Source organism: Emydura macquarii, unplaced genomic scaffold (assembly GCF_026122565.2).
Source record: "Emydura macquarii macquarii isolate MOO-44397 ecotype Brisbane River unplaced genomic scaffold, CSIRO-AGI_Emac_v2 contig_3477, whole genome shotgun sequence".
Taxonomy (NCBI): Eukaryota; Metazoa; Chordata; order Testudines; family Chelidae; genus Emydura; species Emydura macquarii.
In genome coordinates, this window is record NW_027133614.1 from 810,471 (window position 1) to 838,451 (window position 27,981).

The window sequence follows — 27,981 nt, forward strand, 5'->3', positions numbered from 1 at the left end:
GCCTATGTGAGGTGAATTCAGCCTTGGCATAAGTCATTGCAAATCCTATTAATTACATAAAGGCTAAATATGGTCCTTTTCTTTTCTCAGCTACACAGGCAAACCCCCATATAAATGTCATGCCCTTTTCTAACTTTCTCCTCCTATCACTGCTGGTGGCAAAGACAGAAAACTTTCTTCTTTAGAATCAGCCTCCTTTCTGCCAGATTCCTTCACTGGGGTCAGTCACAGTCTGGTGTATGGAATGTTGTAATTCACTACATGGAAGTGACAAATCTGGTAAGAGGAGAGACTGGATAACTCTGAAAAGATTCATATGCACATCTCTTGGCCATCAAAACAGAAAAGGGGATTCAAGGAAAATGACATTTTAATGCTGTTTTAGGGGTCCTCCATCACCCCCCAATTCACCACAACCACCTCAACAGCCTTCACATTACTACAATGTACACCTTTAAGCTGAAGAGGACATGGATCCCTCTGACACTCAGTAACATCTCTGTGCGTCAAATAGAAGAGGGTGTTCAAGAAAGAAACCAAGACCCCTAATTCTTCCAAGCAACCAAGTGCACAGTCTCTGCAAGAGCTGCCATGTGGGATGACTTTGGAACCCAAACTGAGACAAATTTATCTTATGCCAAGAGAATGTGGTCTAGTAAAAGATATTACATCACCCACTTTGTCTCCCCCCAAAAAATTGAAATTACAAAGAGATTCTAATGCCACATAGTACAGCTCTGAACTCTGGGACAATAAATTGACAGGCTGAAATCAGTGTGGTCAATGCAGAACATGCAGAGCTCCAAGGAAGCAATTTTTACTTTACTCTTTCGTCTTTTTGTACTTCGTTGTCAATTATGCTTTGTTCCTCAGATCACAATTTCTTTTTCCTCCCTCTGTGCCAGTGAAGCAGTTAAAAAAAGAAAGTGCTGATACTGAACTCCTGCTGTAGAAAAAGTGCCAGGACTCACTTCCTCTGACCTCCAGCTCACTTTGAATACTGCTCTTTCGGTGTATCACTCCTCTCCTTTGCATGCAAAGAGTCCTTTCCTCTGTCTTGGATGCATTACACACAGTTGTTGACTAGAAAGGTTTACAGTCTGCGAGTTCATCTATAGGACTGGTATTTGGGAATGTTAAAAGATGGTCCTCTGATTTGAGCAGGTCTCAGATGAACAAAGTCTTCAGAGGTCTAGTCTGTGTGCTAAACACAAACTCCCCAGCAACAACCACTGCTTCCTTTAGATATAATTAAGAATTCAATTTCTAAAACATTTCTATTGATAGCTGAATAGCACTTCTTATATTTTCACCTGATTAAGAGAAAAGCACCATTAATGTTTAACATTTTGGCTCTAACAGTAGCTTTTCTCTTTGGTTCACAGAAAACAAATCAAAGTAAATTATTTTTCATAAAAGAGATCAGATGTACATTAGAAAAGTTATACTGCTATAGATGTGTTGGTTAGGGTTGTCAGTTTCTACCGGTATAAGCTCTAGTGTGGACACAGTTGTATCAGTACAGCTTATGGCATAACCTTAACCTATACAAGTACTCTTATACCAATATACCCCCCAGCCTGGATGCAACTTCGTCTGTTTAACTATATCAGTATAGTTAAACTGGCAAAGCTTTCTAGTGTAAAGCAACCCAGAGCAACATTCTAGTAAGATCTAAAACTCTCTCCCAAGGATGGTTGGGCTTTGTCTACACAAGGGCAATTGACTGGCATAGGTGTGACGCAGGGTGGAATACAAAGGAGCAGTCATAATATTATTGATATTGATATTGCAAAATTACAATAATTAATGAGAGATATGCCATGTCAGGTACGAATGGAAAAGTTGTAATTTGCTAAGATTGATAAGCACATTTATATGTATATATCAGTGCTGTATTGTGTTCTAAGTATGTAATATGTATGATATATCTGAGTCCAAACACCTGTGCTGTGTTTCCGGGTAACACCCAGGCAGGATGGCGGCAGCACTAAGCCTGCTTAATGACCCATCGAGGGAACTCAAAAGTACTATGAATTCAGTGAAAGAACTAGCTACATCTTATGAGTCACCAGGACATGTAAGAACATGCCCAGGGCAGGGACAGAGGACTCTGGGGCTTTGCCAAGCTATGTGCTGCGTGACTGTGTTTGAGGCAAGCCACAGGGCGAAGGGACATAAAAAGACAGCTGCACCATCCCCATCTTGTCTTTATTCCAGCTTCCTACTTCTGGATTAACTCATCTACAACTGAAGCTCTGCAACAAAGGACTGAGACCCATCCAAGTACTGGATGTACACTAGAGGGACTGTACAAGCCTGCAAACTCCACAATTCTATTGAGAATCTGATATATATGGACTTCACAGTCATTTGGATGTATCTGATTGCTTTGACCACTTAACATTTCTCTTCTCATTTGTTTCTATCCCTTATAATAAACTTATATTTTAGTTACTAAAGGTTTGGTTAGCAGCGTGGTATTTTGGGTAAGATCCAAAATCATATTGATCTGGTAATGTGGCTGACCCTTTGGGGATAAGGAGAACATTTTTGGTAACGGGAATAGAGTTTTAATAACTCATCTCTTTACTGGATCTATGCTGACTGGGAATCAGACAGTGGAATCCAGTATAGGGGGCTGTGTAATTTTTTTTTGTTTTAACTTCTTGATAACCAGTGTGGGGAATCAGAAGTACTGTTTGTAACTGGGTGGGGAATCTAACTATGGTGTTAGGCACCAGTTTGGAAGAATCTGATCCTCCTTTTTGCAGCCTACCCTTACCTTGGCATTTTCAGGTGGACTACCCTCGGCTCAGAAGAATCACAATAGGTATTCTAGAAAACAAGGTTACTTACCAGTAACTGATGTTCAAGATGTGTTGCTCATGTCCATTCCACTATAGGTGTGTGCACGCCTCCGTGCACGGTTCCCAGAACTTCTTTCCCCTTAGCAGACCCCGTAGGGCCGGCTCCGGCGCCCCCTGGAGCCCCACGCACATAATGCGGTATATAAGGTGCCGCTGGCCCTACGCCCCCTCAGTCCCTTCTTTCTGCCAACTTTCTGTGGGGTGGGGGGTGGGTTGTGAAATGGCCATGAGGAACACATCTTGAAGAACATCAGTTACTGGTAAGTAACTTTGTTTTCTTCTTCGAGTGCTTGCTCATGTCCATTCCACTTTAGGTGACTAACAAGCAAAACCTTGGAGGGGGGTAGGAGTTACCGGTGAGCTGCCCTTAGCAACGCTCTGCCGAATCCCGCGTCCTCTCTCGCCTGCTGGACGATGGCATAGTGGGACATGAAGGTATGCAGTGACGACCAGATCCTGCAAGGGCACTCTCTCTGGGAAGGCCATAGGTGAGGCTTGAGCTCTGGTTGAGTGTGCTGTGATGGTTCCTGGAAGCGGCACCCTTGCCTGCTCATAGCAGAACTTGATGCATGATGTAATCCATGAGGAGATATGCTGGGTGGAGACAGGTGAGCCTTTCATCTCGTCAGCCACTGCAACGAAGCGCTGCGTCAATTTCCGGAACGACTCTGTACGCTCGATGTAGAAGGCCAGGGCTGGTCTGGCCTGGAGCTTTAGCTGGAGCAGGTACTCCAGGATCGCCTGTACAGCTGAGAGGCTGGGCGGAATGCCCCAGGACTCCACCCAAGAGGTGAACTGTTTCCACTTAGCCCGATACACGACCTGTGTAGAAGACCTGCTGCCAAGCAGGACTTGCTGGACCTGCACCGAGGAAGCTCTCTCTCCCTCTGTCAGCCACAGAACCTCCAGGCCATCAGGTACAGGGAGTCCAGGGCTGGGTGCAACAGGCAACCATGGTCCTGGAATAGAAGGTCGTGCTGCCTCGGAAGCTCCAGTGATGGAAAGGTCTAGCAGCATGCTGAACCAGTGCTTTCTCAGCCAGGCCAGAGCGATAAGTATAATGTCCGTCCTGTCCCTCTTTATTTTCAGCAGGACCTTGGGCAGGAGCAGAATGGGTGGAAACACGTACATGAGGGTCCCCGTCCAGCCCATGACAAATGCATCGGAAATCGACCCAGTCTCACAACCCTGGAGCGAGCAGAACCTTGGACACTTTGTGTTCCAGGCCGACGCAAATAAGTCCAGTTGAGGAACAACCCACTTCTGAATCATAGCCACCACCTATAGGTGCAACGACCAGTCGTGGCGGGGTAGAAACAACCTGCTGAGGCGATCCGCCTCGTCGTTCCTCACTCCCGGGAGGTGAGAGGCAGTCAAGTGGAAATCATGCCTCACGGCAAAGTCCCACAGGCGGATAGCTTCCTCGCAGAGGGCTGAGGAGCGCACTCCCCCGCCTGTTTATGTAAAACATAGTTATGGTTTTGTCCATCAGCACCTGCACTCCTCTGCCTGTCAGGAATCAGAGGAACACCTTGCACACTAGGCGAATGGCCCTCAGCTCCTTCACATTGATGTGCAGGTGCCTCTCGTCCCCCAACCAGAGCCCCTGAGTGCCTAGGTTGGCACTGATGTGGGCTCCCCATCTTACATCCGAAGCGTCGGAAATTAGGGTGACTGATGGGAACAGTTCCTTGAAAGGAACGCCCTTCACCACTGCCCTGGGAATCCGCCACCAGTTTAGGGAGGCTAAGACGAGTGGGGGAACTGTGACTACCCAGTTCAATGGGTGTCTGCTCAGCACATATACCGAGGCCAACCATGCCTGAAACGGTCTGAGTTTCAGGCGAGCTAGTCTCACTAAGTACGTGCAGGCCACCATGTGGCCTAACAGCTGTAGGCAGTGCCTGGCTGTTGTTGTGGGGCATTGGTGCAGCTGGGAGACGACAGAGACCATCACCTCGAAACATGGCTGAGGCAGGAAGGCTCTGGCCTGGGAAGTGTCCAGGGTGGCCCCAATGAATTCTATGTGTTGCACTGGCGTTAGTGTGGACTTCTGCTTGTTTATGAGCAGTCCCAGCCTGCTGCACGTGGAGCAAGTGAGGGTCACGCTCTCCTGCACTTGGGACCTGGACTGGTCCCTGATGAGCCAATCGTCCAGGTAAGGAAAAATTTACACACCCTTTCGTCTCAGGTGGGCAGTCACTATTGCCACGCACTTGGTGAACACCCTCGGAGCCGAGGATAGGCCAAAGGGTAGGGCTGTAAACTGGTAGTGGGAGCTAGCCATCGTGAAACGGAGAAAATGCCTGGGGCTGGGGAGGATAGACACATGAAAGTATGTGTCCTTGAGGTCAAGGGCGGCATACCAACCTCCTGGATCCAGGGAAAGGATTATGGAAGCTAGGGAGACCATGTGAAACCTAAGTCATTTGACATATTTGTTTAGACGACGCAAGTCTAATATGGGTCTCAGACCCCCCTTCGCCTTGGGGATGAGGAAGTACCTCGAATAAAACCCCTTCCCCCTTCTGCTTTGGAGGACCATTTCCAACGTTCCTATGTTGAGGAGGGTGTCCACCTCCTGCAAGAGGAGTTGCTCGTGAGAGGGGTCCCTGAAGAGGGACGTAGGGGGAAGGTTGTTGGGAGGGAGTAGATGCAAACTGTAGGGCATAGCCCCCTGAGACTATCCCAAGGACCCAATGGTCCAAAGTGATCGTTGCCCATTTGGAATAGAAGGGCCTTAACCTGTTCAGGAAGGGGCAGGGCGGATCCAGGAGAGCAGTCGGGGTGCCACCCTCGGGCGCACTATCAAAATTGTCTCCTCTGGTTGCCCAACCTCCTGGGAGGCCCTTGCTAGGGAGCTGAGGAGCTGGTTTCTCCTTCTAAACCCCCTATTTATATCCCTATTCCTATAGAGATGGAAAGGCCTAGGCGGGGGCCTTGGCTGCTGCTGCACCTGGGGCCGTGACTGACGCCTGGAAAACTGGGGCGTGTACAGGCCCAGGGAGAGAATCATGGCCCTGGAGTCCTTCAGACCATGCAACTTCGCATCAGTCTGGTCAGAGAATAGGGCCGACCCATCAAAGGGGAGGTCCTGAATAGACTGCTGCACTTTCTGGGACAGGCCCGAGGAGTGCAGCCATGAGCACCTTCTCATGCAGATGGCAGAGGCTATGGCCCTGCCCGCCAAGTCAGCAGCGTCACAGGATGTCTGGAGTGCTGCCCTAGCCACCATGGCTCCTTCCTCCACAATGGTGGTAAAGTCTGCAGCCTGGACCTGGGGCAGGGCCTCAGCAACCGCCTGAGGGAGTCCCATAGGTTGAAACTATATCTACCCAGGAGGGCCTGAAGGTTGGCAATCCTGAAATGCAGGCTTACCATGGAATAAATCTTTCTCCCAAATGAGTCCAGCTTCTTATTGTCTTTGTTTTTGGGAGTGGACCCTGGCTGACCTTGCCTGTCTCGCTGGTTAGCCATGTCTATCATCAGGGTTCCCGGGGCAGAGTGAATGAACAAACACTCAAACCCTTGAGCTGGGACATAATAGTTTTTCTCGGCCACCCTTGATGTGGGGGTGACCGAGGAAGGGGTTTGCCACAGGTCCTTTACGATCTTAAGGACTCTTTCGTGAACTGGGAGGGCCACTCTCGCTGGAACAGCCGCCACCAGCACATTAAAGAGACTATCTTCAGCCTCTTCTAACTCCTTCACTTCCAGCCCCAAGTTGGAGGCCACCCTCTTGAGCAGCTCCTGGTGCACCCTGAAATCCTCCAGTGGCACCGAATGGTTCCAGGAGACTGCCTCGTCCAGTGAGGAAGAGAAGGATTGCTATCAGTGACCCTGGGGCCAAACCGTGGCTGACTGTGCCACAGGCTGTGGTGCTTTGTGGGGGCATCAGCTGTCCTGACGACTGTCCCCCCTTGGAGACCCCAAGCCACTGGACTGGCGGTGCCGTGTCCATCCTGGGTCCCGGGTGCCCTTCTGTGCCAGGAACTGCCCTCTCGAAGCCTCCGACCTGGAGGATGATGAAGACTGCCTCCATCGCTCTGTTGCTTACCTTGCAGCTCTGCAGACACCTTCAGTGACCGAGATTGGTGCTGCTCTGAACTCCTCGGTGCCGGGTCCTCCAACTGCGACCGGGTTCTGCGCTGCCTTGGTGTGGGCGAACTCCTCAGTGCCAGATCCTCCGACGGTGACCGGGTTCTGCGCCGCCTCGGTGCGGGTGAACTCCTCAGAGCTGGGGATCTGGAATGGGAACTGTCCGAGCGCCACCTGGCAGACCTCGACCGGTGCCGCCTCCTGGCATGTGCTGCCTCCGGTGCTGGGGATCAATGTCGAAGCCGAGAGGGATACTCCATGTCCCGTGTCGGTGCATGTGCCATGTCGGTGCAGGTCAGCTCGATGACGCTGACCTGGAGCGACTCTGCTCTACCCCTGGAGGCCGTCCAGCGGGAGATCTTCCTCCCCGTACCGGGGATCTCCACCACCCTTCAAGGGGACCCAACGCAGGTTTCCCCTGTGACACTGGCCCTTTCTCCCTTGGCGGGGGAAGAAGGGGGGTGGCATAGGCAAGGCCAACAAAGCTCTTGCTGCCTGAAAAGCCTCCAGTGTTGACGGCGTCGGCAGGGGCACTCTCCCACTCCCAGGAGTCGGGGAGGCTCCCTGACCGGAGATTCAGGCACCGGACAAGACTCAACGGGCCGGGACCGGTGCATCTCCGTACTCGACCCTACCCATACCAATGGCACAGGGGAGTGTCCGTGTTCTGTGTGCTTCTTCTTCCTCTTCGGTGCCGGCGATGTTGCACGATACTGAGTCAAGGCCGGTGCCAGCGGTGTGCTCTGCACCGAGGTCACGCTCGGTGCCGAGGTGGAGTGGGCCAGCTCGGACGCCGGCGGAGCACTGCCTCCATCAGCAGGTCTTTCAACTGGATTTCCTGGTCCTTCTGAGTCCTCGATTTAAAAGCCCTGCAGATCTTACACTTTTCTTTTCTGTGTGCTGTGCCCAATCACTTAAGGCAGAGGTCGTGGGGGTCGCTGAGCAGGAAGGCCTTCCCGCAGGAGGCACATGGCTTGAATCCCAGCGACCGCGGCATAGCCCAGCCACTCGAACTCCCCGCAGGGACTTGCCTTATCTCTAACAACTTTAAACAACACTTAACTAACTAAAATTAACTTAGAATAACAAACAAGTTCAGAGAAGGGGAATAGTACTTGCTGAGTGCAGGCTAGTTCCAGCAACCGTCACGGGCAGAAAGAAGGAATTGAGGGGGCATAGGGCCAGTGGTGCCTCATATACCGTGGCATGTGAACGGGGCACCAGGGGGCGCCAGAGCCGGTTCTATGGGATCTGCTAAGGGGAAAAAAGTTCCGGGATATGTGCACAGAGGTGTGCACTCACCTATGGTGGAATGGACATAAGCAAGCACTTGAAGAAGAATAACTGTTCCATGATAGCTAGTCCCAGATTTAGCTGTTCCAGAATAACTCCCTTGTGTGGATGACACTTATACCAGAATAAAGTCACTTTTATTTTGGAAGAGTGTCCACATGTGGGAACCATTCTGGAATTGCTACAGTGGAATAGTTCTTCTGGAATAGCTAGGCTGGTCAATTTCCCATGTAGTCACATGCCCTTGGGAAATTTTGCATTTCCATTTGACCTTTATTTGTCAAAAATAATTTCAGCTCTCCACCCCCCCAAAAATATTCTACAAATGAATGCTCAAATTGCTGAAAGCCCCAGACACAGATAGGTGGAAGGTGTGTATTAGTCCCAATGAAGATATCCTACGTCTTTATGTAATTATTTTGTTTCCTATGCATCTCAGACATGAAAAAAGTAAATCCAACCCCTCACATGGCTTACATGTTACAGAGTGACCTAAACAAACTGGAGGATTGGGCCAAAAGAAATCTCATGAGGTTCAACAAGGACAAGTGCAGAGTCCTCCACTTAGGAAGGAAGAATCCCATGCACAGCTATAGACTGGGGACCGACGAGCTAGGCAGCAGTTCTGCAGAAAAGGACCTGAGGATAACAGTGGATAAAAAGCTGGATATGAGTCAGCAGTGTGCCCTGGTTGTCAAGAAGGCTAATAGCATATTGGGCTGCATTAGGAGGGGCATTGCCAGCAGGACACGGGAAGTGATTATTCCCCTCTATTCGGCATTGGTGAGGCCGCATTTAGAATATTGTGTCCAGTTTTGGGCCCCCCACTACAAAAAGGATGTGGACAAGTTGGAGAGAGTCCAGCGGAGGGCAACAAAAATGATTAGGGGGCTGGAGCACAGGACTTATGAGGAGAGGCTGAGGGAACTGGGCTTGTTTAGTCTGCAAAAGAGAAGAATGAGGGGGGATTTGATAGCGGTCTTTAACTACCTGAAAGGGGGCTCCAGGGAGGATGGGGCTAGGCTGTTCTCGGTGGTGGCAGATGACAGAACAAGGAGCAACGGTCTCAAGTTGCAGGGCAGGAGGTCTAGGTTGGACATTAGGAAAAAGTTTTTCACTAGGAGGGTGGTGAAGCACTGGAATGGGTTACCTAGAGAGGTGGTGGAATCTCCATCTTTAGAGGTTTTTAAGCTGAGGCTTGACAAAGCCCTGGCTGGGCTGATATAGCTGAAGTTAGTCCTGCTCTGAGCAGGGGGTTGGACTACATGACCTCCTGAGGTCCCTTCCAACTCTAATATTCTATGATTCTATGATTCTAAATATCCAAGAAGACACCAAATAAAAAAAGAAGAGAACCCAAAAGAGGTCTTGGGCTTAGAACCAGAGGTTTTCACCTCTATAGTTTGAGCCAAACGCAAATGAAGACTGGTATTATTAATTTGTTAAATGCAGATATTGTGCTCTAGGTTGTACAAGACAAAGATAAGGAATACACAATGGGAGCTCCAGGTGGAGAAACTGGGAATGGTCAGGATTTGGCTTTTTCCTAATTATTTATTTTTACTGACAAATGGTAGTATTTGACAGAATATGTGAAATGAGTAGATATGTTCAGTCTAATCCCTAGTCAATATCTGTACAGTCCACAAATAACACTGACACCTAGGTGGCAGATTCAGCAGAGAGGCCAACAACTGAGTAGGCATGGAGCCTACAGGTCAGTTGAGACACAAAGGCTATTAGCAGAGTAAAGTGGGAAACATTGCACTGTTACTTCCTGAATGGTACTGAGGATAAATGGAAGATTTAAAACACTACCTCTGTCAATCTGACAGCTTTCACCCAAATTAAGTTACAAAAGTGACATATAACACTTAATTTAAAATATCTATAAACAGAAAAGACCACAAAACTCAAGTTCAGGGAAATGTACACGGTTTATTACTGAAAAGGTACAGAGGAGATAGGAAAGCTGTGAAACGACATCTGTAGTTTTGCTTCCCTCTGTAGATTTTATCTGTAATGTTAGCGTCATCTTCTAATGACCTAAAGGACAGCTGGAGTCAGTGTCTGTTTGAAGTTGAGTGCAAAGTTGTGCCCTTTTTTGTTTCCTTATGATGAACAAAGGAAGCTCAAAAGAGTTTATTTCCCTACAGACACACTATCAAAAAAAAGGTCATCTTCATGTCTGATCTTCCCCTATTTTGCTGGAGGATTCATTGGAGGCAGCAGACATGGATAGGGAACTTCCTCATCTTTAAAAGAAAGTAGGTGGCAGGTAAACTGAGGCTGTGTCTACACTAGCACTTATGCCGACACAACTTTTGTCATTCAGGAGTGTGAAAAACACACCCTCCTCAGCAACATAAATTTTGCCAGCATAAACACTTGTGTGGACAGCACTACGTCAGCGGTACATGCTCTCCCACTGATATAGCTACCACCACTCATTTGGGTGGTTTTATTATGTCAGCAGGAGAGCTCTCTCCTGGCGACCGAACGCGGCTACACAAGCACTCTTGAAGTGGCACTACGGTAAGCTTTAAGTGTAGACTAGCCCTGAATTTTAAACAGATCTTTTCTTCCAACTCTTTACAAGATATTTGAGCTAAATAGCTGTTAAACCAAAGATTTTTGACAGCTTGAATAAAATTAATTTGTTATTAACCAGGCTTTACTGCCTCATACTGGCTCTCTAGTCATCCATAGAGACTTCCAGAAAGAAAATAGAAATACTTACATTTCTTATGTTAAAAAAACGTATGGTATTTTTCTTCTTCCAGGGCTTTTAGACCTTTCTACATCAGAAAGAGCACGGATCACCCAGTTACACCCCCTTTGCAGGTCATCTTTAAAACAAAGCAGCAAACAGATGCCCATGCTCCATCACAATCAGTGTCCTTCCCCCTTTCTGTGAATTGATCAAAAATGGCTTTATGAAGAAAGATTTGGTTGAAGCACACCACCTTGCCCATGAAGAGCCTGTCTGCTGCAAACAGGTGGCTTTGCCCGTCTGCTTGGCATAGTGCCGCTGAGCATACTGAAACTCAATGAAGCACAGAGAGGTAAGCGAGCATGAGAACCAGGAGACACTTGCAACAGTTACTGTTTAAGTCAAGGCCCTCTCACCCCAAGGGACCCATTTTCACATAATCTATAATTATCTCTTCGCTTTAATCGCCTCATCACTTCTGAGGCTCTCCTGAGCACAGGAAGAGGAAAAGCTCATTAACTGAACCTTTTCTCCTCTCTCCAGCCACCCATAGCTTTTAATTGCTTGGTGTTGTTATTATCTATCAGTGCAACTGGGATCATTTTAATAAGAAAGGGTGGTGGGAGGAAGGGAGGCAGGCATGTGTCCCCAAGGTATGCACCACAGACAAACCTTTGCTTTCTCAATTATTTATGCCAGCTGAGGTTTTACAGGCTGAATAAATCCATAACTCAAGTTTATTCTGAAGAGTCAGGTTTCCCCTGGGGAGGTGTTGCCCACTTGCCTGCACACTCGTGTTCTGTCCTCAGAGAGCATCCCAGCCGTAATAAGACATGTGTCATCCAATTCCACCGCCTCTCACTAAGATGCACGTGCAATTTGCTAGATAGCAGCTTTGTAGGATGAGGGGCAGCAGTTTAAAACCCAAACAGTGGCTGCCATTTAATGATATCTTTTCTCCCTATGACAGGGGATTGTGGCCTAAGAATACCCCCTTTGCTGACTTATTATGTGAAAATCAACTCAAGTCACATGGGGGAGAGAGGGAGTGCAATAAAATTTAAAGCAAACCGACAAAAGTGTCAGTGCAATAGTCTTAAAACCATATTTTCGTTACAAATAAGATGTCAAATGAGAGGGGCTGTTTCTAAACACTAAGTTTTAAGGAAACCCAAAACCCTGCCTAGATTTGCAAGTGTTTTGTTTCTGAGCAATTGCTCTTATTTGCAATAGGGCTGTGCGTGCTGCAGCTTGCTTGCTTTTCTCCAATCAGAGGATCTCTTTCAGAGGGAATTTATAGCCCAACAATTGTGTGAGTGACAGACGACTGTGCTGCATCCATTCTGCATGCACACGCAACATACTAATCAGAATCCTTAATTCCCAACGAACCAAGAACAGTCAGTCTCATTTTTATACTTAATTCTACAGTTTTATGATCAGTTAAGATTAACGCAATCTCAAAGAAGAAAAAAACCAGTCTTAAATCACTGGGACATTTTCAAAATCCATTACTGTTAAGAAATAGCAACTTTACAAGTCTATGTGGAAGCAACTCTTTAAAATTCTGCAGGCTTTTGTGTCTGACCATATGCAGTGACCTCTGGTATTTTCTGCCAAAACAGTTCATTTGTCTTTCAGAACAACTAATCAATTCCAGAGCCCATCAATCATTCCAGTTTTGCCCTAGTATGGTCTAGCTCAGAGGGGGGCAGATGGCTTTCTCTGTTAGGGGGATTAATACAACTCTGATGGTTTACGTGGCATCAGATGGACTACAAAGCATGATGAAGACTATCAAATCTTTGCAAAGGAGAAGGCGGGGGTAAGGAGGTGTAGCCCATCATTTACTGACATTTTAGTTCTTGCTCTATGTCCAGTTCCTAACCTTATACCTTTGCCCTTAAATCAGGGCCTGCTAGGTAGTGCATGCTCAGAAGTCTCCTCTTTCCTTCAGAACATAGTAGATGGGGATTTTTATTAGAAAAGTGCATCCTTCTTAAATATCCCTTGCTACAATCCAAATTTAACTCTTCACAAATTTTTAGTGTTATCCAGCTTGTATTTCTAATTTAATTTATTCAGAAATGATGAATCAGAAAACTGAAGTATGAGAAACCCAGTGCTCAAGAAACATATCTTACACAATGTTAAGTCGACGGCCTACGCAACTACAAGGAACTATTTATTTTGAATGAAAAAAAGTAACCACAAAGCAGCATTCAATTATTTTCAGATTGCTGGCTAGTCTCTGCAATGAGAGTGCTTCCACTTACCTGTTGCTGAAAATACTAGATGTAAATTATTTTTTGCTGATATAAAAAAAATTAAATAAATTACAGTGATTATTTGCAGTTCTATAGTATTTTTGGTGTAGTCCCATCATTTTGTATCTTACATAAAAGATTTTTGCGAGTGACACAGTAGGCAACCTTACTTCAGTGTTTATTAACCAAACTTCTATCTAAAGCTTCACTGGCAACTGTTTGTTCACAAATGAGGTCAGCTACTTACTAATTTTGTACTAGTAATGAGAGTTTAGAAAACAGAAGATGGAAATAATGCTTGTGTTATATGAAGGCAGAAAACATCACAACCATTAATACTATTTCATGTGGTTTGGATTAAAAGAAAATTTAAAATCCTTCATTTAAGAGGAAACTTCAAGTTCTACTACCATTCAACAATGGTGTTATTTTTCTATAATGCCCAGAGTGCTGGGCAATTTACAAACAAAGAAAATTGTTTCTTTGTTTGTAAATTGTTTATTTCACAGTTCCCACCTCAGGGGCTTGTGATCTCAACAATGCTGTAGTGTGTGCTCTACATTAGTGAGTGGGGGCACTCCAACTCATTATTAGCACAATTATGCCTCTTCAGGGAGAGCAATACTACCCTAAAACAAATAAAACCTAGGGCTTAATTGAAGAAACCTTCTTTTGTTATTAAGGGTTTATCTACACATATAGAAAAACACTAACTGAATCAGTTTCTAAACTGATCTAGATAAATCAGTGCAATTTCCCTGTGTGGACATTCTTAAATCAGTTTAGAAACTGGCTGAGTTTAATCAGTGCTATTTGTCTATGTAGACCTGGCTTAATATTCTTCCGTTTTTCCATTTTGCCTCAAACCTCCCCTTTGAGGAAAATTATTGAGAAAGTCGTAACAAACCAACCCCAACATCACTTCAACTCCTGTAACTTCCTAAGTCCTGTCTGGCTTTAGTCCTGGACATGACAAGGCAATTGCACATCGGCCAACATTTTCAAACTTGAGTGCCTAAAACTGGACACCTATTCCATACTAGGCACTTAAATATGGATTTAGATGCACAACTTCAAGCATGTTTAGTATTTTCAAAATTGAGTATTTCTTTAGCTGATGACCTTCTGATGTACAGTAGTCCATGATGATTCTGTTAGATCTTTCAACAGCTTCTGATACAACTGATCACAAAGTGCTGTTGATTTGTCTGCAGCTACTTTTAGCAGCAGATGGGATTGATTTATTGTTGCTCAATTCATTTCTTCATAAAGAAGGCCTAAAATGAGCAACTGTTCATTTTCCTGCATGGCTATCACATGCATGCTTCCACAGGGTTCCATCTTATCACTTAGTTCCCGGTCAATATGTATATGGATGCTGCTTGGAGAGAGTATGAGGTTTTGGGCTTCACAGCCATTTGCTCATGATACTCAGCTCCATGTCTGTTTCCTCATTAAATCTGGATTACTTCCTTTCCAAGCATGCTAGTCACATTAGGGTCCTGGGTGATGGCTGGATGGCTTGTTTGGATTGATCTAAGATGGAGGAGCTACTAATGGCAGAGTAGGTTTATTTAAATCAAAGTGATTTAAATCATGATTAAACTTAGTGAATTAAATCAGGAAGCAGGAAACCTTGATTTAAATAACCTTATAATCTTATTTTGCATTTATACTTTTTAGCTATTTTCCTAAAAAAAAGGTTGATTCTCATTACTATTTGTAACCATTAAAACATGTTGATTTGCAAATAAATAGACTTTACGCTAAACTTGATACTTTTTGCTAATCATATAAGGTATGCTAGATCAGTGTACAATTTATATAGTTTAACATACATTTATTCAGGTTCTGGTTTTTTACGATGTTAGAAACTTGTGGTAATAAATTTCTTACTTCCTAGATGATTAATATGTTACTTATATTTGTGTCAAAATGCATTTGGATGGAAACTGGAATTCAGTTAAAATGCACAAAAATAGAATTTTAAAATTGTTTTTTATTGGTTAAATAAAACTATCTTAAAGGGCTGGGTATGTATGAAAAAAAGCAAGTATCAAAACATGCTTTGTATATAAATCCGCACAATGTATTAAACAAAGGAAGTATTATTTGTAGTTAATGAATTGAACTGATTATTTCTGGTCACTATGTCCTTCAAGATTTTAGAACTTATAGATCTCATCTTCTCAGTCCTCTTTTTTTATTCCTAAACTGGAAGAGGAAAACGAACTTTCCTGCTTTTCAACTCCCAGTTGGTTTCTCAACTTTGAATGAACAAGCCATTGAGCTGAGCTAGTTGAATATGCTGAAATTAAGAATTATTTTCTCTGCACCTACACAAGAGGCTATTGCAGTCAAAAGCTGGGTTAGCACTTCAGTGAACTTTGGTTCCAGGTGCTTAGCCAGTGACTTCCAGCAGCTCAGTGGTTTTAAATGTCTTTAAAACCTACCTGATTTTAAAAAAAATTAAATTTCAATTATTTTAATAGATTGCAGTAAATTTCGGCCTTAATATAGGTTGCCATAATTTTAAATTTAATTTTAAATAGGTTTATTTTAAAAAATAAAATTATTTAAATTTTAAAAAATCCAGTTTTTTTTTTTTTGATATCCTGAAGTGTCTTGTACTATCTGCATCTGATCCTGGAGATTACAACTTTTCATCTCTCATATGGTTTCCTGACACGTAACCAAGCCTTTATCACCCTCAGGCAGGACTCCTGTGATAGTCATAAATAGAATGTATCTTTGAAAACCATGCAGAAGCTTCTAACATGGCAGAATGCAGTACCTCCCTATTAAGTAAACACCTGCATTCTCCTATGGTACCCAGTCTGTTTCTGAGTGCAATTCTAAGTGCTGGTTATGTAAGAAGCACGGACTTTGGCTAGCTCAGAGATTGCCTTTTCCCTATGTCTTTTGCAGCAGTTGAATTCTAGGGAGCACATGCTAAGACATTCCGAAATTCTTTGCTTCCTGTGGCCAGCCACAAACGACGTTTGGTGAGAGTTCTGATATTTTGATGATGATGGATTCAATAAAATTAATATTCTAAATTAGGTCTAATTTTTCCACATTAGGACTCTGCAAATACTTTCATATGTGACTAGCCCTACCAAAGTCAATGGGACTAATTTATGTGCTTAAGTATTTGCTGGGTCAGGGCATTAAATTGTTGTTTTCCCCAACACAACTCCACCACCAGTTACAGCTCTTCCACAATAGGTTTCCATGTCTTGCACTGAGACACAACCAGATTATCTGCACATAGTTGCCTAGGAGACTGAACACTGCAAAGAAATTACTGCCTTTGGTGTGCAATAGAAAAATACAAATTTCACCATATAACGGCACTGACATTTTAAAAACTATTGAACATCTGAATTGATGGAAAGACATTAGAATCTATATCTAGGAACATCCATGAAGCAGAATCTAGAAAATCAACAGAATGTATTTTGATTCTTCCATACAAGATGCCTTTAAAAAAAAAAAAAAAAAAGCCAGGCCGCTTTATAAAGGGCAATAAAATAAAATACTCTAGAACGCTACCTTATCCTACGCTCTGTTACTGAAAAGTGGGCTGAAGACATTCAGCCACAGCCTCAAACCCAACCACCCAACTTGTCGGGCAAGGTAATGCTACCCAGCATCAACCCCACTTTACTGCATCATCATGATAAAAATCAATGGTCAAGCTTCCATGTCTTCACTTGCCTAGTATGCCACTGCCATCTTTCTTAGGCCTGATCTACACACGGTTTTTGTATTGGTATAAACTATGTCACTTAGCAGTATGATTTTTTACCAATATAATTATAATGGTACAATCCCTAGTGTGGATTGTGTTATACTGGTGTGCATGTAGTTGTACCAAGATAATTTATGCCCATATGTGAAGGGAAATAAGATGTATACGTATAAGCACACATATACCAGTATAACTATGTCCACACTTGGGGCTGTACCACTTTAACTATACCAGTATAATTAAAACGGTACAATTTGTGTGTGTAGACAAGGTCTTAGAGTGGAATAATAAATAAATAAATAAATAAAAATATTCTGTAGAAAGTCAAGGAAGGTCAAAGAAGGTCAAGCTCAGGAAGCACCACCATATTGCTTATTATTATTAGATGTACTGCAGAAAACATTCCTCAGGGTAAATTTTATACATTTGAAAATATTTAAATAATTATTGTTGCATTTATTTGTAAATACTATGTGAATGAAGTATTCCTGGAAAAAAAAAAAAACCCCACATTGCTTTGTGTACCAAAAAGAAATGTAGAATGCTTAAACCAACTAGAATTATATTTTCTAGTTCTACTATACTTGAACAACAAGAATAAGAGGGGAGAGAGGCACTAATCCATGCAGACTTCTACTCTGACAGGATTAAAAGTTAAACCTACTTGAAGTTCAACACTCAGCATTGATTACTTGGTTTAAGTCTAATGTGTCACTGTGGCTCAGTTAGTAGCACTTTTATCTCTAGGTCAGGTGGTCATGAGTTCAAGGACTTGGGTTCAGACCTAACGTTGCCAGTATAAGACAGAAGTAGAGGAGTTTGCTGGCACCTAGAAGAGCTGTTCTTCAGATGATATGCTAAATGAAGATCACATCTGTCCATCTTCGGTGAACGTCCAAATGAAAGTTAAAGATCTGTTGGACCTCTTGCAAAAAAATAGAGGGATAACCCTGGAGTCCTGGCCAGCTTTCCCATTTCTCAGTAAAATATGCAATGTCCAAGGAAGTGTCTGAACTACTGCTGAGTGCATAATTGTTGCTGTGTTTGCTTGTTCAAACACAGCACTATCAACAACTAGCTCAGTGCCTTGTACAGCACTTTGGAATCATCCATTATGATTTATTTTTCATTACAAGTCACACAAATGCCATGCCACAGTTCAACACTTTAGGATACTTCCCACTGAGTCTGGGTATTTGAGAAAGTCAAAGATTATTTATATTTTGATTTCCTGAGATCAAAATGATGCAAAATACATACCAAAACAGAAAGAGAAAACACACGTAACTACACATCTGCAACATAAGAGAGCAAACACGGCTGGAGGAACCTTTAATTTTGCATTTGCAGCCTTTTTTCATTTTACCTGGAATTTTAATGTTTCATTTTCATATATTATACAATGAATTTTCTTTTATGTTTTAGTTCAGATATATCTTAGTTATCAAACAGCAGCCATTCTTGCTTAATAATTGCATTTTTGCTATACAAGCTGCAGAGGGAAGAATGTGCCTCTAAATGGAGGCTTACAGCGTCTGGAGACAGGAATGAGGACGGGATACTGGACTAGATGGCCCATTGGTCTGACCCAGTATGGTCAATCTTACGTTCTTATGTCTGCTTACAAAACCTTTTGTGCAATACACAAATACAGTATTATTCAAATAAATAATTATATTTGAAAAAATACTTTTTTGGATAATTACTGTTAAACACATATTGCGCTTCTGAGTTGTGTAACAGCAAGACAGAAGACAATGTCCTCCTCTACATCTCACACTAGGGAAGGTTCGTACTTGCCAGCAATACAGACAGTTATTAATTTAAATGATTATGGACCTGAAAAGTTCTTTCCTGTTGTTTATTATCCTGCTGGAGTTGCCACCACACTTGTTTGATGTTAAAAAATGCTTAGGAAAATTAAAGTAAATTAAATGTAAACTGTACTGCTGATAAAAGACTAGAAGAGATAGTCACCTGATGGTTTCTTCCTGATACAACGAGCTGACAACTGGGCCTCCAAACCCAGTTTTTCCTTCCTTGCCTCTCTCCTCCGGTGTCTGAAATAAAAAAATGGTAGAGTGACATGGCTTTCAGACTCAATCTGCCTCATACTGTAACTTTATTCTTTAAAGGCATGGAGGGGAATGGTTGTCTGGGATACTTCCTCACACTTCCCTACCACAATGCTCAAATGCCTCACGTCTCTGTTACCTTTTAGGGCTCCAACAATCAATCAAACAATGCTATTCTGAGCACGGTCCCGAGGGAGTCTCCTGTGAGGCCCAACAAGGCACCTTCTCCCTCCCTCCTGACAAGAATGAGTGCACTGCCTTTACAGTGCTCTCAGGCTTGACCACTTAGGATGGAAATGCTAATCCTTTGGGAGGCAGAGTAATGTCATGTTACTAGTCTGAAAAGCTCACATTTATAAATCTACTTAATATAGATTTAAATTAAATTTTATAATGGGTAGCATTTCCAAATGATTTACTCCCAAGAACTCCAGGATTCTGAATGATTTCTACCATGATAGAAAATAACCATTAGAATACTGACAGTCCAATATATAGTCTAAGGCCTACATTTTCAAAAATGACTAATGATTTTGGGAGCCCGATTTTAGACACTTTGAAGTAGCCTGATTTTCAGAGGGTGCTGAGCATCTGTTCTCTGAAAATCAGGCCCTTTTAGAGGGTCCAATTGGGCATCCAAAACAAAAGTCACTTTTGAAAATACAAGGCCTAAAGCTTTATTTAACAAGTTAAAACCCAGTGAGAACCAGTTCTCAATTTACAGTGGTAACATACAAAATTGATTAACCAACTGCAACAAGTATTGTTACTGGACACCATTACATTATCTTTAATGACTAAACACCATTATACATGTATAGAATCTAACAAACGAACTGGAAACAGTCATACCACCATACCAGTTATGAAAAATAAATGCAAATACTGTATTCACCATTGATAGTCTCAAAAGATGTTGCTGCATTTGTGAGGCTATAGGAACTGAGACACTGTCACTTTTAAAAATCATTTCTCACAGACGCATAGTCTTTAAGGTTAGAAGGGACCATCATGGTTATTTAGTCTGACCTCCTGAACATTAGAGATCACAGAACTTCAACCACCTATTCTTGTAATAGACCCCTAACGTGGGGCTGAGTTACTGAAGCCTTCAAATCATGGTTTAAGGACTTCAAGTTACAAAGAATCCACCATTTACACTAGTTTAAACCTGCAAGTGACCCATGCCCCATACTGCAAAGGGAGGCGAAAATCTCCCAGGGTCTCTCCTAATCTGATACAGGGGAAAATTCCTTCCTGACCCCAAATATGATGATCAGACCCTGAGCATGTGGGCAAGACTCATCAGCCAGATACCTGGGAAAGAATTCTTTGTAGTAACTCAGAGCCCTCCCCATCTACTGTCCCATCAGTGACCGTTGGAGATATTTGCTATCAGCTGCCACAGACCAGCTACGTGCCATTGTAGGCAGTCTTATTATACCATCCCCTTCATAAACTTATCAAGCTGAGTCTTGAAGCCAGTTAGGTTTTTTGCCCCCACTGCTTCCCTTTGGAAGGCTGTTCCAGAACTTCACTCGTTTGATGGTTAAAAGCCTTTGCCAAATTACAAGCCTAAACTTGATGGCCAATTTATATCCATTAATTCTTGTGCCAATACTGATCCTTCACTTAAGTAACTCCTCTCCCTCCCTGGTGTTTACCCCTCTGATGTATTTATAGAAAGCAATCATATCTGCCCTCCACCTTTGTTTGGTTAGGCTAAATAAGGCAGGCTCCTTATGTCTCCTCTCATGAGGTAGGTTTTCCATTCCTCTGATCATCCTAGAAGCCCTTCTCTGCACGAGTTCCAGTTTGAATTCATCTTTCTTAAACATGGGAGACTAGAACTGCACATGATATTCTGGATGAGGTCTTACCACTGCCTTGTATAATGGTACTACTACTTCCCTCTCTGCTGGAAATACCTCGCCTGATGCATCCTTGAACTGCATTAGCCTTTTTCATGGCCGCTTTACATAGGCGGCTTATAGTCATCCTGTGATCAACCAATACACCCAGGTCTTTCTCCTCCTCTGTCACTTCCAACTGATACATCCCCAGTTTAGAGAGAAAATTCTTATTGTTAGTCCGTAAGTGCATGACATTGCATTTTGCACTATTAAATTTCATCCCATTTCTGGAACTCCAGTTTTCAAATCTTCTTGTATGATATTCCGATCCTCCTTCATACTGGCAATACCTCCCAACTTTGTGTCACCTAGAAATTTTATTAGAGCACTCCCTCTTTTTGTGCCAAGGTCATGAATGAAAGTGTTACATAAGATTGATCCCAAAACAAATCCCTGAGGAACTCTACTAGTAACCACCCTCCAGCCTGAAAGTTCACCCTTCAGTATGACCTGTTGTAAGTCTCCCTTTTAACAGCTCCTTATCCACTTTTCAATTTTCATATTAATCCCCATCTTCTCCAATTTAACTAATAATTTCCCCTGTAGAACTGTATCAAATGCCTTACTGAAATCTGGGTAGATTAGATCTACTGCATTTCCTTTGTCTAAAAAAATCAGATATCTTCTCAAAGGAGATCAAGTTGGTCTGGCACACTCTACCTTTTGTAAAATCATGTTAATTTTATCCCAATTACCATTAGCTTCTATGGCCTTAACTACTTTCTCTTTCAAAATTTGTTTCAAGACCTTGCATACAACTGAGGTCAAACGAACAGGCCTGTAGTTTCCCGGATGATGTTTTTCCCTTCCCTAAAAACAGGAACTATATTAGCAATTCTCCAGTCACAGGTTACAACCCCTGAGTTTACAGATTCATTAAAAATTCTGAAGCACGGGTTTCCTTACCTCTACTGCCATCACAGCACCTTAAATTATGTTAAATGAAATTTTTAAAAATCTAATTTACTTTTAATCATATTTACTTTCTACATTTCTCTCAGCATGGACTAGTTAGTACAGGAAAGCCCATGCCTCAAAGCAGTAGTTTGGAAAGGTTAAGAAAACTATCACAATACTGCACTGTTTGGGAAGGAAACATTTCCATTGGCTTTCAGTTTTTCTCAACACTTAGATTTTGGGTCAATTTCACTCAACATTAGGCTAAATGCCACTTATCCTGGTTATATGTATAGTCCCATTAAAATTAATGGCACTACTCATATGAGTAAGAGGAGGTCCTTTCACTGTTCCTTGAATTTTTAATATGGAGAAAACATTGGAGAGTGAACACACACAATTAACAGATGGAAGCTTCTCTGATTTTTACTAGAGATGACCAAAAGACTTTTTTTCCTAAGTTCTTTCCTGTCATTTGTTATTCCGCTTCAGCTGTCACCATGTTTGTACATGGTTAAAAACTGCTTAACCAATGTATTGCACAGACATAGCAAGTGATAGTCCGTGCCTCAGATAGCTCAACAATGTGTGGAAGCCCAACTCCTGGTATGAAGCCAGACCCTCTGACCTTCTAGACCAGACACGAGAACGCTACCACCAAGCACATTAATCTGTACGGTATTTACTGAATAAAAATTTGTCACTAAGTGTTTTTAATTTTTAAAGTGTTCCAGATTCAGAATAAGCCACAAAACCCAGCTTGCAGCACTCCAAGATTAACATAGTCTCTAGAGAATTATAAGCAGCTAGCTTCACAAACAGTATGTTTAAGATTACTTATATTTCTCTATTGCTTGCACTGGTTCCTGCTTAGTAAAAGTAGTGATCATTATCAAGTAATTTGCCTATCCTTTTTATGGTCTCAGTTCATCAGCATGTGCCCAACTTTTACACATATGGGTAGTCTCACTGATTTTAATGGAAACACTTGTGTTTAAGGTTACACACATGCTTAAGAACCTTGATGGACCATGGTCCTATTTTCTTAAGGCTGGCTTTGAAGTTCAGAATTCTGCTATCTTCTTTTAATATGTTTCACAAAGACATACTCCCACTGGACTGGTAAAGTTTTAAAGGATTGGGACATAAAGCCATTGTGTTAGTAATGATTACCCTTGTTTCAAGATAGTGAGAGGGCTGTTCTCCCTCCATGGATTGGTTCAACATGCCAACAGTTGAATGGCTAGTCTTTTTTTAAATACATTTTTCTTATCCCAATTGTGTGAATAACTAATAAAATCCAGTATGCATTTTAGAGCATGGTTTACAATGTTACATATGGGAGGTGATCTTATTTTGTAATAATTAATTATCTTCAGCCCCACAGCCCAAGCAGATACTCTCTTCTTCCAGGCTCCCCCTAACTGCAGCTTGAAGAGTATTTACTTTTGCTGTTACCATTTAACATTTCATCCCTTTTCTACCCTTATCACCATACCAGTATGAGGTTTCCCCCTTTCTGGTCCCGGAGTCCAGTTTTGCAAACCATTTTCCATCTTGTTCTAAAGCGTTGTGTGTTGCTTTGTACGAAGGAAGAAGCTGCACAAACATAAATTGACTTGTGTGTGGGGGAAAGGAAAATCTGTGAACAGACAATAACTAACTATAAGATAACATGAAATGTGTATTAACATTCATTCTCTCTCTTCTGTCCCAAATTGTATACCCTATTATTTATTCTGGAGACTCAAGCATCAATAACATTGTAAACACAAACACACATACAAAGATGGAAACTTACAATCACATTTAAAAAGCAATTCAGCCAGGAGATGGTGGTGATTTTGGGTTTTGGTTTTTTTTTGTTTTTTTTGTTTTTTTTAAAACAATTTGTAAAATGTTTAAATGAAATTGGAGAGACAAGGTGGTTGAGGTAATATCTTTTATTGGACCAACTTCTGAAAGGGACGAGACAAATAAAATTGGTCAAGAGAATCTTGACAATCTTAAATTAAAGTAAATACAGTGCTGTTTCTGCAAGGATCTTCATCATTAGTACAAGTTAAATCTGGTCTTTGACCCAAGAATATAGTTGGCTTTGGGGATTTACTGAAAGATAACTAAAAAAATTCTGGGGTATGAGTAGGGGCTATGAAAACTATTATATGTCAGGCAGCACTTCCTAAAATTAGAGTAGCAAAGTGACAAAACATCCTTTCCCCAAAGAGAAAGATTTTAGCCTCTTTACAGCGAAATGCCCTTCTTAAAAAGTCTTTCACACAAAACCTCACACCCATATGTCATCCATCAATTACTTCCACACTGATAAGGATGAAAATTAATTTCAGCTCATTTGCTAATAAGTGCAAGACCTATTTCTACAACATGATGATGCATACAGTCAGCCTCTCTTCTCTGATGTTGGTGAAGGACAGCAATCATTTGCCCACATTTCTCGGAAGGAATCAATAAAAAAAAATTACTCCTATAGTAGGTGTGTTTCTTCCCATATAGCTTTTCTGCTTACTGCAATCACACACAAAATGCTTTAGAAAATACATCATCTTTTTACAAATTGTGCCTCAGAAAATTCCTTGGGCCAAATGAATCACATTTGCAACCCAGAGACGCCAACAGAGTTATACCACAGATTAATTTGGCACAAAGGGCAGCAATTCATCAGGAAATTAAATTGTAAAGGCCTTCTTATACATGTGAGAGTTAGAGCCCCAATTTGTCTGAATTTATTCCTAGAACAGTTTGGGAAGTAGGTTAGAAGAGAGCTATTTGGACAAACTAACATGTAGCCCAAGAATATTGAGTGCATCAATCTGTATTTGTCCATTCATATTAAGGAAAAAGTATATGAACCGTACACACGTGAAAAACTAAGAAAGAGTCCTATTTAGCATACTGAAGGTGTGGTTCTATTCTGGACAGTGGTAAAAATGGTACTGCGGGGCTCCACATTTACTGTCTCTAGATTTCTAAAAAATATATGCTGAGTTTGCAAAAACAATGTTTTTTTCCTGACTGTCCTGTTAGGCCCGCCGGGGCTCTTGGAAATGGGTTTTTTCCATTCTGCATATTACAGCCTTATTGACAATCCTGTACCCCCATTATCTTTCAATTATCTCCACTGTAATACCCATGAAACCCCAGTGTCTTCAATGGACTTGCACAGGTTTAATTGAGTAAAACTTAGCAAACCATCTCGATAACATATAACAGTGGTTCCCAACCTTTTCTCTGCCATGGCACACCTTGATACCTTTAATTATTTTGAGGCACACCACCATATAGTCTCCAAATGTACTCAAATATTCATGAGCCAATCCAGAACTCTTCTAGTAGTTTTTCAAAAAATTCCATGGCACACCTGCTCATGCCTGATGGCACACACTGGTCTGGAAACACTGACATAGAAGATGAAACAGAAGCTATAGCTCACACTGTCACACTGTGTTGGATCTGCAGTACTAACAGTAGTACAAAGTTATGTTTAAGAGTTCCAGAGGGGTAGCCATGTTAGTCTGTATACAGCAAAAACAACGAGAGTTCTGTAGCACTTTAAAGACTAACAAATTTAATTTCAGTAGGCATAAGCTTTTCCTCACTGAAGCTGAAGCTCACGAAAGCTTATGCCTACTGAAATTAAATTTGTTAGTCTTTAAAGTGCTACAGAACTCTCGTTGTTTTTAAAGTTATGTTTGTCACTCACATGAGCAGACAGGATTCCCAATATACGCAGGCAGCGGGTCCAATAAATAAAAAGATGCCATTTTTACAGTCACTTTTCAGAATAAAACCGCTCTTTTAAAGCCATCTCCTACACAGACAGAGAATCCATGGCTATCAGCTAAAGTTTAAATGTGTAATGTGTAAAAAGTTTAAATGTGTAAACATTACATCTCCCACACATGCTGAAAACCACCAAAAAACTCAAAATGAAGGCTGTCATTTTCCCCTTATTTTTTCCATTTTCAAACCATTCATTGTTAATTAGCAATGTGGTTCCCACAGAAGCCAATCAAAGGTACACAATTCAAGCACTGTGCATTGTTAGCATTTTATTTATAAAGCACCACAGGTATATATGGAACTATACAATTATTTAAAAGAGAACATGCTTCCACACATGGAAAGCCTGCAATCTAAATTCCATCCAGACAAAAAAATCCCCACAACAGTTGGAACAGGTCAGGACCATAAAAGTGATATTCAGTGGAACAGCAATAGAGTAAAGGGATAGAAAGTTGGGGAGATGGTTACATTTGAGTTAGTAGTTAAAAAACTATGGGAAATATGAGAGTTTGAAACAGCAAAAGGGAAAGATTGGCAGACAGCACTTGTGTCACAAGCATGGGGGGCAGAAGAAAAGCACAGAGAGAGACAAAAGAATAATGAGAGGAGATGCTTTGGGGTGGGGGTAATCAAAATTTTATACTTTCATTCTTAACTCTTGTATATTGGCATCCCAAGTTTCTTAGCTGACTTAAGTATCTGCCTTGACTTTGATTTCCCATTCTCTGGTCAGTTTTGCCTTCATGTCTTGGAAAGTCAAAGGACAGCTCGGGCTGGATTTTTTCTGCAGTTTGCACCTCTCTGCATCTCTCTGAACCTTTGTGCTGTAACAGGGATTGACCCCAAGGTAGGGAAGGCAGCATACTCATTGCCATCTTCCCTTCAGGCTCCTTTACTGAGGAGTAGAAGGGGCAGCACTATGTTTCAACAGGGACTCCGCAGGAGTCCTGTTGGCAGAAGCCACAGCAGAGCTCTCCAAATCAGCACATCCATTAGACATCCTTCCAATCCAACACTCTCCTCCTGGACAGTGTTTAATTCATGCACATATTAAAAGATGCTGGGCATCCCTTCACCATGGTGCATGTACACACACGGCCATCCTCAACTCCACTAAGCAGATAAACTATCACTTTAGAACACATGCTAAGTATCAAGAGTTCCAGAAGCAAAGTAAATGTTTTCTTGGGACATAAAGACAGCAACGTGTCCTTGTTCTTCCCTCAGTACATTATATTGGTCAATAAAAGACCAGCTTGATTCAAGGTACAATCAGACCTTGATTGGCTGTCACTGACAATGCTGTTCCAGATGACTGCGGGCTTGACAGCCTCATTCTGAATGGAATGGAAATATAGGGACTAATATTTGCTAATATCATTAATTCATTTTTTCCCACTCCCCCTTATTCCTTTATATGTGATGTCAAGATGTATACTTTTAAATTGTTGTCAGTCATAAAAGAGGTGTCAGGTGTCCCAGTTCAGAGGTTAACATATAATGACAGACACATTAAAAAACCCTGTCCAATGCTTCACTGACAATTTCAGCTTCATCTTCTCTTCAAAGAGACAGCAGCTCAAACCCAGTTATGAGCTTTAACAACATTAAAGTCTAATGATGATTGAAAAATAAAAGAGCTAAAGAGTATGGTTTTATCACGCTAAGCATTCTATAAAAATAAAAACAAATTACGTATTACAAAGACATACATACACTCTCTCTGAGGGGCCCTGAACTTCAGCGCTCACTTTGCTCCTGAAAAGCTGTTCATTTGCTGAATTTCAGAGCACACAGTAAAGCTCACTTATCTTTCTGAGCTTTTGGAGAATGGGACAAGAGTTGGTATCTTCCAGCAGAATATGGAGTAGTGTTAAATTGTAATTCTTTGTTGATTAACCCCAGTTGCATGGGTGAGGATAAACTGGGATTTGTTATTTCTGTATGGATTTTTAAAAATATATTCATCAATAGAGCTGAAGGTTTGAGATAAGCACTTTTCATTTGGATGTACGTTTTTAAAAGAACAAAAAACACATGTAAGTTTATGTAACAAAATGGTAGTTTCTGGGCTCTGCACAAGAATTCAGGTGCCTTCTGCTGACTCAATGTAAACTCAAATGTAAACCCGTCATAAAGATGCAAAGTAACTGCTGCTCAATCACTCTGTTAGATTGAACCTCATTGGACACAACTAATCTAGGAGTAAAAGAGGGGTCAGAGCCTCTCTCTAAAACTGAAATAGGGACAGAGAAATCCTAGCAACAGCCTAGTTAAGGGAGAAAGCTTTATCTGAA

General features: G+C 42.2%; 1 protein-coding gene across 2 annotated transcripts in view; it reads right to left on the reverse strand.

The window, feature by feature from the left end:
- The window catches only part of ACBD6 (acyl-CoA binding domain containing 6), a 116,250-nt gene that overhangs the window by 60,937 nt on the left and 27,332 nt on the right, over window positions 1-27,981 (reverse strand). For both annotated transcript variants that reach the window (XM_067535150.1, XM_067535149.1), the window contains one exon: window positions 18,973-19,055. In XM_067535150.1, coding sequence (XP_067391251.1) covers window positions 18,973-19,055 — 83 coding nt within the window. The remainder of the gene's footprint in view (window positions 1-18,972; window positions 19,056-27,981) is intronic.